The sequence below is a fragment of the Podarcis liolepis genome (genome assembly GCF_965112155.1).
Source record: "Podarcis liolepis genome assembly, chromosome: 2".
Lineage (NCBI taxonomy): Eukaryota > Metazoa > Chordata > Lepidosauria > Squamata > Lacertidae > Podarcis > Podarcis liolepis.
In genome coordinates, this window is record NC_139555.1 from 90319069 (window position 1) to 90331310 (window position 12242).

The window sequence follows — 12242 nt, forward strand, 5'->3', positions numbered from 1 at the left end:
CTTTACACTTGTTTACATTGAATTGCATTAGCCATTTTACCTCCCATTCACACTCTTTATGTTTTAACAACCCTGAAAACTTTAGTATCAGCAAATTTGGCCACCTCACTGCTCACCCCAACGCTTGATCAAAAGTATAAGCCACAATACCGATCCTTGGCAGACCACACCTTCTACATCTCTACATTGGGAGAGCTATCCATTTATTCCTGCTCTTTGCTTTCTGCAATGTAACCAATTCCTGATCCACAGTTGTGCTGTGATTTTTCTGAATACTCAAGAAGCAGAGTCCAGGTTTGCAGGATCTAGTTTGCTATTTACTAGAAGCTTCACACTGACCCACCAGAGCCTATGCAAAATAATGGCTCTGGGTGTTGTTGATGGATCCAGTTACAAACTATACCCATAAAGAAGGATGACATATCAGGGACCCAACAAGATCAGGGTAACAATGTTGTTGCTGTTGTTAAATAATTGAGAGTCAGAAACTCTTGCTGATATGTTGCAAAACATCAATCAGTCTAATGGTGGATGGCAATTTCTGTCTTTCCCCCACTCATTCCTGGCCTAAACCATAGATAATTTGGTGCCATCACTGGTAGTTGGAAAGAAGATAATAACGTTTATAGTCATGCCCACTTTTTGAAATATTTCCTACCTGCAGTGGAATCTTTTTGTTACACCAAAATGCTATGGAATATATATTTGCACAATGAAGGCGTCTTCATTTATTGCTTTGTATAACTTGAAACCTACTCACACGATCCATGGTTAATATAGTGTTGTCATATATTGTTACATGTTCCACACTTACCTCAGTGTTGACAAGTTTCAGTGGCAGCATTTACACTGCTTTGATCTCTTTAGTAGGACAGATCACTGGAGATTTACAATGTTTTTATAACGTTTATTTACAAAAAGACAATTTGAGCATAGGTGGAGGTAGACAGTGCAGCACTCCTGCCGAGTAGCAGATCCATGGCTTCATCAGATCTCCAGAAAGGCAGAGAGCCACCCATAGATGCTCTTAACTTTGCAAATCTCAAAGCTCCATCTCAGTTTTTTGCTAACTGTAGTGTTCTTCTTGTTCTTTTTTGCAAAAACACCTTCATTCAAGGAGGCTCAGAAAAGGTATGTTGCCTTCCTTTCCTCCTGTCAGAACATTCAAGAGCTGTTTCCAGAAGCCATATTTTAACAATTAGCTCCCAGAACAACACATTCCATTACCATTAAGGAACACCAGCCAGTAATTCTGGCCCAAGCATTATTTTGCCTAAGCCTCAAGCTGTGATCCAGGATGGCTTCAAGTCAAACCCATTCACAGTAATCCGATGACAATCCTATATGCTTCCTCCATCCACCTTAAGATGAAAAAGTCTGCATGCAATGCTATAAGTTGGACACAACTTGTCAAACTTTCCTAGACCCCCAAATATATATTTTTAGAAAACCTATATTTAATTTCTATAACCCAGTGTTCTGTGTAACTCAGAAGTTTGGGGAAGCACCAAGGCTCATTGGTAGAGCATCTTTGCATGCAGAATGTGGTTCCAGGTAAAATCCCTGGTATCTCCAGGTATGACTGGGAGACAATCCTGACTGAAATGCTGGAGCGCTGCTGTCAATCAGTGGAGATGATACTGAGATAGATGGACCAGTGATCTGACTCAGTAAATAAAAGGCAGTGTACAATGTTACTAAATGTCCAAAATAGAATGCATTATGTGTTCATGTGCTCTGTGTTTACTGTATCAACAGACTGGATCAAGTATAATACAGAAGCTTGATCTATAATTCCTAATCATAGTTAATTACCTTGTTGCTTGTAATACTGTGAAGAAATCAGGAAAGGAGTACACTTTTTCACGAATTTACCAAGTATAGGGGAAGCAAAACTATATTTTCAATAAAAAAATAAAAGCCATTGGACATTTTTCAATTCTTTTCTGAAATGACATTTGAAAACGAATGGGAAATTGCAGGTGTTAACCCTTGTACTCTTTGCTTTTACATTGCTCACATTCCTTATGAATGATTTACTTAAAAGTCTGAATGCAGATTTACCATAAAGAAGTGAATGGCAATGCCTACACAGGCAGACATTGTTTTTCAATATTGCAGCGCACCCTGGATAGATCTGTGATGCATAATTGTAGGATATGGTGATTTTCCATATATCCATGTATATCGTATGTATATTTCACTGTGGTATGGCTCCCATTCAGGTATGGCTTTTGAAAAAGTTCTTGAGTGCCCTCTCTTCCCCTTAAAATAACAGCATCAAGATCCAGTCAAAATTGGAACATGAAGGTTTTCATCCATAGCATTCTGTTGTGGGCTAATGCCTCCCGGCTGTCACATTTTGTTTTGATGCTGATTACCTTCATCAGTATAATTTATCAAGTTGTCTGGATAAAAAGGGACGATAAATACTTTGGAATCTAATCTTCAAATTAGACAGAAAATATTGCTGCATTGCCTGAAGGTAGCATGCAGGTGTGCCATCTCATCTGTCGAGAAAGAGAATCTAAATGAATCACCTGTCTTGACCTGTATGAGTCACCCTATTCTTTTTCTTTCATCCTATAGAAAACTTGTTGCGTGATCCTTGGAGGTCTTTTTGAATCATGCCAAGTTGAATTTGGCCTCATTTTCATTGTAGTCATACTGTGAAGGGATGAAGTTAACTTATATCCAACATCTGGCAACCTTCTTATACACAGACTGACTATGGAAAGCAAAATTACACACATGCAGTCACTAGTGTGGTTGTAGCCTGTTGCTTTCTCAATTGCTTTTGACCAGTACTCAAGATTGCTGGGAATCCCAAGTAAAGGAAAACCTCTTGGCAATCTCATTAGTTATGGGCAATAATTAATACTTCCTATCTTTATAAGCTACTGTACAGCGAGCCCTGTGTTCATTTGGAATATTTAGAGTGATCATACCCTAAAGTGGTTGCCTGTTTTCCAACTTACCTTTACATTTGCTGTGTATATACAATTTATATTCCAGTCACAAATAGACCCAATCTGTGCACTTCACCTTGGCCAAGAATAGTCTTCTGTTCAGCAAGCAGCCAATTCTGGAATCCATTCCTCTGTCACACAAACACAGGGAACGTGCTTTTTCTTGCGACTTTTTGCCTGTTTCGTCTCTATCTCAGCAAAGACTAGCCACCTTGATATAACCTTGAAAGAGAAGTGGGGTCCCAACTAGAAAATAGCATTTTTACAGTAAATAAAGAAAAGTTAACCAAAATGTTTTATTGATACATTCTTAGACAATATCACAGGTTTGAGAGTATGGAAAGAGGGGAGTTCTGCGGCAAAGATTGTTCTCACTAAATTGGCACATAAGCAGCAAGATTAACGAAATTACTTATTACAAACAGTATAAAACATACATGCTTTTTTCCCTTAAAAGTCTTTTTTTTGTTTTGTTTAAATCACACTGGTCAGTCAATAGTGGGGCATTAACAAAGAAAAAAAAATCTTTTCAAGACATGTAAAAGCCGTTTTCTTTCTTTCAAATACCATAAGAATTATTGAAATTATTGCAAAATAGTTATATACCGTAATGAAAAGAACAAAATAGAAACACAAATACAAATATCCAACATAAATTATTAACATGTACTGTAAAATACATTACTGGCATGCATTCCAAATATCAAGACGACCTCTATCAAAATTCAGCAATCTGTTCTGCTTTCTCTGTTGCCATCAGAATTATGAAAGGCAGAGAATGGAGGTGGAGGTGGAAGAAAGGGGCGGGGATAGAGTGAGGGGCTTGCTTGGTCAGCACAGTTTTTGGTCTTAAGTATCTTTTTTCTCCCTTTTGTTTTAATTAAAAAAATAACATATATGAATTGCAGTGGTACAGTAATAATCATACAAGTCATGTACATAAATTCTTTTAAATCTCAGGGTTTTTGTCGTTTTTGTTTTAGTGTGCTAAAGTTAGAAAGAGCAGGGCTTGCATGATAACTGTGCATTCAAAACCAACGGTGAACCTCTGAAACGACATGAATGGCAATATGCAAAAATCCCTCACAAACTGTACAGAAAGTTCAAAAACTTGCAGTTTGGAAGTACATAGAAAGACAAAAATAGCCCCTTGAAAGTCACCATGGCCAATTGCAGTTCACCCGGGAGAAGCTGGTCGGAGCTCATAGGTCATACCTCCCATACAATGAAGAAAAGGTCCAACATCACAGCCCAGTGGCAGTGCCAGTGACTTATTAAGCCAAGAATAAGTTAAGGATATTTTCATAGAGCAGCTGTTCAGAATACTTGGATCCTCCATAATAACTGCCTGGCCTTTCAACGTCTCCAGCAGTGCATACGCTGCGGTTTCAGGAACAGGCCTACACGAGGTTAGGTGACTGAATGGATGAAAATCTCCATCCTCCCATGGCTCCGTCTGATGCAGCTGACTAGATAACCAGATTGTTATAACTGACATACTTCTTTTTTGCAGCAGGGCCTGTGGAAGAAAAGGGCGAGAGAAGACCAATCAGCAATACAAGAACCTGCTGAATCTTCTGCCATGGTCTGTTGGTAGATACCAACATTTGGGAGCTGGCGTTCTATGGTGAGAGAAGGGGGAGGCAGAGAGGCACAGGCATGCATGCAGGTACATAAAAATTACCAGCCCATAAACATTATTACTAGTCCATCTTCCTAGGCGTACCAATGTAAGTCATTTCTCGTACGTGAACAGCTTGCAAGTAGTCCACTATTGTACCATATTTTCCCCGTTTGGAGAATATATATATATATATATATATATATATATATATATATATATATCCATTGCAAACCAAATCTTGCACAGCAGTTTACATGTGGCTGCATAATGTGCACACACATAAGGTGGATTTTGCCTAACAAGTCCCATCAGCAGAAGCCCTGCACAAGGACTTGCGCAATGGGGCTTTGCCTCCTCTTCTTCCCCCATGCCCTCCGCCCGGGGTATGTATGCCAGGAGATCCCAAAAAAACAGCATGTGGGGAAGGGAGAGGCCGGGTCATTCTCTCTGGCAAGTTGAAATTCTTGCGCTGGCAGAATGTTTGATACCACGTTAGATTGAGTTCATCCAACAGGGTTGAATCCAGCAAAGTCATTTCACGAGTGGAATGACGTCTCCTTCCCACTGTGCCCTCCCACTCTCCTCAGATCTGCTTCTAAAGGCTTGGGAAGGACCCAGAGCCCCTACTGACACAGAAGTAACTGTGGGGTTATTTGGACGCCTGCCGGTTATTTTATTTTACGGCTAAACCTGAAATACTTCTGTTTGGGTAGCCACCATTCACATCAGACAAAATCAATTTTCATCTCAAAGTAACAGCCTCAATTATTGTCATCAGTGGCAATTGGTTGTATATAAATATACGAAGGGTGAATAGCACGCTTGTGTTTATTATTAACATTACATGTGTTAACCTGTAAGTATGCTTACAGCTGCACCGTTCAGAAAGAGCAGGGAGTAATTCGATCCACTAGGAACTTCTCCTTAACAACCCCACTGAAATAAATGGTGGCTATGCCCTGGCATAAGTTTAATTCATTCACAGTGTTTGTGGAGGACCAGCTGCCGGTGGATTGTGCCTGTTGTTATTGGGGAGCGTGGGGGGGGGGAATCAGCTGTAACTTTCTAAGCATCTGCTGCTGCAAAATGCCATCAATCTAATCAGAGAGGAGCACCTGGTAAACAAGACCCAGACAGTAATAATGGCAATAGCATTAGATGCCCTCATATATACACACAAAATGGCCAGATTGCAAACTGACTTTGGGTTTTGGATCTTTCCAACAGTTATTGATATGAAATGAAAGGCTTCATATCAGAATTCTCAGTTCTGCAGCACACAGGGATTGTGTAGTGATGGTACTGAAGAACAATAACCCTAAAATGTTTAAGTGAAAAAGGACCACAGAAAAGTAAGGTTATAAAAGTGTTTTCAGAATAAAATTAAGATGTAATTAATAGCAGTGGATGACTTTTTTAAAAAATATTTTTATTAAAGATTTTCATGGTTTACAAAAGACACGCCTTCTGACATTTTATATAGCTTTCAGTTCACAGTTCTGAGAAAGCAATCATTAATGAATTCACCTTCTTGTCACAACAATGGAGCAAACGTCCAACTCATTCAGAACTTGAGCCTGACCAAGCTTGTTACAGTCTATCAAATAGGGATTGCTGAATGCTAGGTGTGTGGCAGACTCCTAATTTTGCCGCCTGCAGAAATGGAAATCCACAGTTGGGCAACCAGTTGGCACAAAATAGTGGGCAAGATTTTGAGTTCTCCAGGCTGGGCCTTGTGTAAAGCAGGGGACAAATTTTAAAAAAGTGACAAATTGGCTTGATGTTGTAGCCATCAGATTTGCATCTAGACTCAGTCTCAAAAGTGGAGCCTTCCTTTGTCTCTGCAGGGTGCTCTTTAGGGAATTTACCATTTGAGGACCCCATTCACTCCAGCTGATTTGGTTTCAGCTGACTTCAGAAGCAGCTCACCTGATGGCACACAGCCACAATGTTTCTTTCCTGGCAGCAACGCTACCACTTACTGAGAGAGGAGGGTTGAGACAACACAGAGGGTGGCACAGTGGAGGCACACTAGTCAATCCAGTGCTCTCGCTGGTGTGTCCACACTGCACTGACTTCCCTGCTGCCTCATCCCCTCCTGGTCAGAAGGAACAATACGTACGCTGGGAATCTAGAGTTGCCACTGCCCCACTGGGCAATCCACTTCTGATGGGCTTTTTTTAATTTTTAGAACTCTTCCTAAAATCAATATTCAGCTTTGCCAATATAAAAACTCTCTGCCTAACAAGAAACACGTGTTTCAGGCAGACTTCGTGTTTTTGAAAATCTGGGTCAGCCATTGCTTCTTTGTCCCAGAATTCTAGATGTAACCTGAAACCTGTGGCATCTAAGAGAGATTATCCTTATCCCTACCTGGGTTGTATTCATTGAAATTCTACTCATTGAAAGTCTTACAAGACGCACTGAAATTAACAAGCCTCAGCTAGTCCTGCCCATTTACCTCAATGGATCTACTCTGAGCAGGAATAGCACTGAACACCACCCCATGTCTCGATGTAGACATTACGGCTGTTCTGGAGAACGTGAAAGCTTGCTCATTATTTTGTGACATTTCGGTTGGTCCTAATAAAGTGTAAAGGAATGAAGCTTTTCGGTCTTTTGTGTTGTATTCTTTGTTGAAAAAGGATAGCTTTTAGTTAGAGGCTTTTCTTCACAGGAGGGTCAAAAGCTCAGCCCAAGAAACTGAAGCTTAAGGGGGAAGTGAAACATTAACACAAAAGCGGTGAAGGAATCAAAGAAATTACAGGAAAGAGAACTTAATTCTCACACAAAATTCCACTGCCCTTCTGATTGGCCAAGAGACTGGGAGGAGAAGTGGAAATACAAAGTACATGAACTAAAATTAGCCAAAATAATTAATGAGTGTTGGGCTTGGAACACCACTGGACAAAGAGCGAAAAGCTAAATTGGGGTGGGTGAGGGTGTGCAGGATGGAAAACGCAGCAGTGGAACTAGAATCTGAGGAATGGAAACTGTTTTAATGTGTAGGTAGGGAAACAGACCACACAAGTTTTAACTAGATGCATTTTTGTGGTGTTGTTTGAGTATTCCTGATCAAAAATAAAACAAAACTGTTTAAGTTGCTGCTTTACAAACATTTACTAAAAGCTAAACTTGTTTTTAAAAACAAAGATCATGGCCACTGGGACCATCACCTCCTGGCAAATAGAAGGGGAAGAAATGGAGGCAGTGAGAGATTTTACTTTCTTGGGCTCCATGATCACTGCAGATGGTGACAGCAGTCATGAAATTAAAAGAAGCCTGCTTCTTGGGAGAAAAGCAATGACAAACCTAGACAGCATCCTAAAAAGCAGAGACATAACCTTGACAACAAAGGTCCGTATAGTTAAAGCCATGTTTTCCCTGTAGTGATGTATGGAAGTGAGAGCTGGACCATAAAGAAGGCTGATCGCAAAAGAATTGATGCTTTTGAATTCTGGTGCAGGAGGAGACTCTTGAGAGTCCCATGGACTGCAAGAAGAACAAACCTATCCATTCTTAAGGAAATCAGCCCTGAGTGCTCACTAGAAGGACAGATCGTGAAGCTGAGGCTCCAATACTTTGGCCACATCATGAGAAAAGAAGGTTCCCTGGAAAAGACCCTGATGTTGGGAAAGATTGAGGGCACAAGGAGAAGGGGACGACAGAGGACGAGATGGTTGGATAGTGTTCTCGAAGCTACCAGCATGAGTTTGACCAAACTGCGGGAGGCAGTGGAAGACAGAAGTGCCTGGTGTGCTCTGGTCCATGGGGTCACTCCTGAAAAGGATCTAGGAGTCTTGGTTGACCACAAACTTGACATGAGCCAACAGTGTGACGCGGCAGCTAAAAAAGCCAATGCAATTCTGGGCTGCATCAATAGGAGTATAGCATCTAGATCAAGGGAAGTAATAGTGCCACTGTATTCTGCTCTGGTCAGACCTCACCTGGAGTACTGTGTCCAGTTCTGGGCACCACAGTTCAAGAAGGACTGTCAAACTGGAACGTGTCCAGAGGAGGGCAACCAAAATGGTCAAAGGCCTGGAAACGATGCCTTATGAGGAACGGTTAAGGGAGCTGGGCATGTTTAGCCTGGAGAAGAGGACGTTAAGGGGTGATATGATAGCCATGTTCAAATATATAAAAGGATGTCACATAGAGGAAGGAGAAAGGTTGTTTTCTGCTGCTCCAGAGAAGCGGACACGGAGCAATGGATCCAAACTACAAGAAAGAAGATTCCACCTAAACATTAGGAAGAACTTCCTGACAGTGAGAGCTGTTCGACAGTGGAATTTGCTGCCAAGGAGTGTGGTGGAGTCTCCTTCCTTGGAGGTCTTTAAGCAGAGGCTTGACAACCATATGTCAGGAGTGCTCTGATGGTGTTTCCTGCTTGGCAGGGGGTTGGACTCGATGGCCCTTGTGGTCTCTTCCAACTCTATGATTCTATGATTCTAAGAGTCAGACACGACTTAATCACTAAACAACAACAAACTTGTTTTTATTTAACATAAGATTGGCCATGCTGGATGAGCCCAGTGGCCCACTTTGTCCTAAGCATCCTGTTCTTACAAGGCAAACCAAATGCTCACGGGAAGCCAGCAAGCAGCACCTGAGTGCAATAGCCCTCTCCCCCCACTGTGGTTTCCTACAACTGGTATTCAGAAACATACAGCCTCTTGCTTTGGGGGATATAAATCCACAGCTTCATTGTGCCTTTATTTCCCCTCAATGCCCCCCCGAGCTGTGCTGAATAATAATAATAATAATAATAATAATAATAATAATAATAATAATAAAATTTTATTTATATCCCACCCTCCCCAGCCGAAGCCAGGCTCAGAGCGGCTAACAACAATAAAAGTAACACAGCATTCTAAAATCAATTCATTCTAAAATCATTTATAATCAAATTAATGGCAACCATTGGGTTAGAGTTCTATGCAGATTACGAAAGGAGGGGGTCAGACTGTGCCTTGGCCAAAGACCTGGTGGAACAGCTCTGTCTTGCAGGCCCTGTGGAAAGATGTCAAGTTGGGCAGGGTCCTAGTCTCTTGTGACAGAGCGTTCCACCAGATCGGGGCCACAGCCAAAAAAGCCCTGGCTCTGGTTGAGGCCAGCCTAACCTCCCTGTGGCCCAGGATCTCCAAGATGTTTTTGTTTGAAGGCTGTAAGGTCCTCCGTGGGACATGCCAGGAGAGGCGGTCCCGTAGGTACGAGGGCCCTAGGCAATAGAGTGCAGACTCCCCAAGCAGCTAGAGAGGGACCAGGGTGAGAAGCAGACTCTGTTTGGCAGCAGCCTATAATAATTCTGGGGGGAGGGGGAGGCGCAGGTAACTCTTTTAGAAAAAAAATGCTGTTTTCCAGCAAATTCCCCCATCTGTCTCAATAACTAACAACATAAAAAGGTTTTTTCCGTGTATAAGATGCCCCCATGTATAAGACACCCCCTACTTTTGGAGACCCAAAAATTAGAAAATGGGCATATGCACTATCCATGTAGAAGACGCCCCCAGATTTTTGACCATATTTTAAAGTAAAAAAACCTAGTCTTATACACAGAAAAGTACAGTAATCTTTAGACTTCCACCAACATGCCTTCAGCTTGGGGAAAAAAGCAAACGAAAAAGTTTTCCTTTCCTACTGCTTCCCATTCTCTCCCTATCAACTTAGCTTTCCCATGCTTTTGAAGACTTGTGGAAGGATGTCTGCTGGATTTTGCTTTTAGACGGACTATTAAAAGATAACAAATAACAAATGCTGCGATATAACCCAATCATCTTTGAAAATGATATCAACGTTGTATTCCTTCTTAACCGGATTTATTTTTGTTTTGTGATCACTGTTAGAGGGTGTATTTGATGCTATTTTCCAATGGCAGCGCAACATTATCAAATCAGAATCCAGTTGTAGCTTTTAATACTTCATGACTTCTTCTAATACAAAGGCAGGGTCTGAACCAAAGCGACACAAACGTTGGGGGAAAAGCTGCTTTTATTTCTCTACGCGGAATGCCTCCCATGCTTCAAAGAAAACCTAATTTGTACTGCAAGATGTAATACTTCACATGGCAGTTGACATGGCTTTAAAAAGATTCATTTACAGCTTGTCTTGAACTGTGGTAAATGGGGAAACAGGAGGCCCTGCTTTGGAACAAGAAGAAAATGGTCTGTGAGATTTGTAGTTAACTTTGGGGTAATTTGATTTCTGGTGCATTTGTTTATTTGCCTGTTCTACAGCTCCCATACAGAGAGAGCCAGGTAATTTACAACATCAAGGCATCTTAATGTTGTAGTATTTATTCATTTTGTCGTGGCAGTCGTAGGACTCCTCTAATCAGATTGTTTTAAAGTGCATATTAAATCCAGATGCTTTCAAGCTCCTCTAAGGAACTTCGGGCATACCAAGTGCACACAGCAACAAGATGATAAACATTTTGTTTTTCCAGTTAAATGACCACCAGAATAGAAGCTTGTTTAATAATGATGCTTTATAAAGAACTTATATGAGGCACTGAAGATTAAGAAATCCACGCTACAGCATAACCAAGTGCCCATGAGGACAGTGTTCTACAGAAGAATGCAAATGAAGCATTGGATGATGGATAATTTTTAGAGGGATTCTGCTATGCAGTCTAGCTAAAAAGTGCTATTAAAGAGTCAGTATATCTTAATAAAGTACTGTAGGACAGATAGGAGCTTGTGCATTTGTCTGGTGGGTGTGATTTGAAAAGCTGCCTCTTAGGATGTAAACTTCTGGCCAGGGATCATGGAGTTGAGCATAACAAATGATTGGAACCAAGTGCCTTTATTATTATTATTTTTAACATTAATTCCTAATTTACCCACCAGGATCATAGCTAGGGAGACCTTGGGGTAGTTGGCCATCTGAAATATTCAAGGTTCCTTCCTTGAATATTCACATTTTCTTCTTTTTCAAGCTCATTTTACTTCTGTAGACATAGGGAATGCGCCAGACACTGCTGTTCACCACAGCCTCCAGTATTACAGCCGATGAAAGCATAGGTTGCTAGGATGACTGACAAGCACTTATTTTCGCTTGATTTATTTGACTGCATTTGATACAAGGATTGCACTTGTTTTAGTGACTGCATTTGTTGCATAAACGGCTTAATTTCAAATACAGTTTGACTAGCTGTATTTGCAATTCTTCTGCCAGTCCCACCGCTCCCTAAACTCATGGCTACAGCCAAATGATCACATTAAAAGTGCCTGTGGAATGAATAAAAGAGCTTGCTTCTGAAATATTATGAAATATGGCCTTGGGTTGTGTTTTTTTTAAAAAAAGACACACCTGGAGAAGAATTCCTATGTATTATGTAGCCACCCTATATTTATTTAACTTGCATTGTGTTCCTATCCATGTGGGACAGGAACATGGAAAAATATATGGATCCGAGGATAAGGTCAAGTTTTGGCTCTGTGCGGCAAGTCTGAAAACGTTGCCTGTGCTACTACGCGATGCATAGCAGCTACAAGCATGTATTATTAATAGCGATATAACTGCCATTCAGAAGCATTGCAGGACAGGAACAAATTGGTTTAAAACAAGTGTATTAACATTCCCTGACAGACTTCAAAGGGGTGAAATCACATTATTTTTATTTTATTCCGATTTCACAAGGTACAACC

The 12242-nt window shown here is 40.9% G+C and overlaps 1 protein-coding gene and 1 long non-coding RNA gene across 4 annotated transcripts in view; one reads left to right on the plus strand and one right to left on the minus strand.

The window, feature by feature from the left end:
• Nucleotides 1–12242, plus strand: part of LOC310702126 — a 43506-nt gene that overhangs the window by 28828 nt on the left and 2436 nt on the right. The window contains exons 2-3 of the long non-coding RNA XR_014523272.1: nucleotides 4483–4638; nucleotides 5821–5945. This is a non-coding gene — a long non-coding RNA (uncharacterized lncRNA). The remainder of the gene's footprint in view (nucleotides 1–4482; nucleotides 4639–5820; nucleotides 5946–12242) is intronic.
• GRM7 (glutamate metabotropic receptor 7) overlaps nucleotides 3242–12242 on the minus strand; it is a 392717-nt gene continuing 383716 nt past the window's right edge. For all 3 annotated transcript variants that reach the window (XM_083491455.1, XM_083491453.1, XM_083491454.1), the window contains one exon: nucleotides 3242–4488. Coding sequence is in view for 1 of the 3 variants with exons in the window: in XM_083491454.1 (XP_083347580.1) it covers nucleotides 4439–4488 (50 nt within the window). In the remaining 2 variants the exon portion in view is untranslated. The remainder of the gene's footprint in view (nucleotides 4489–12242) is intronic.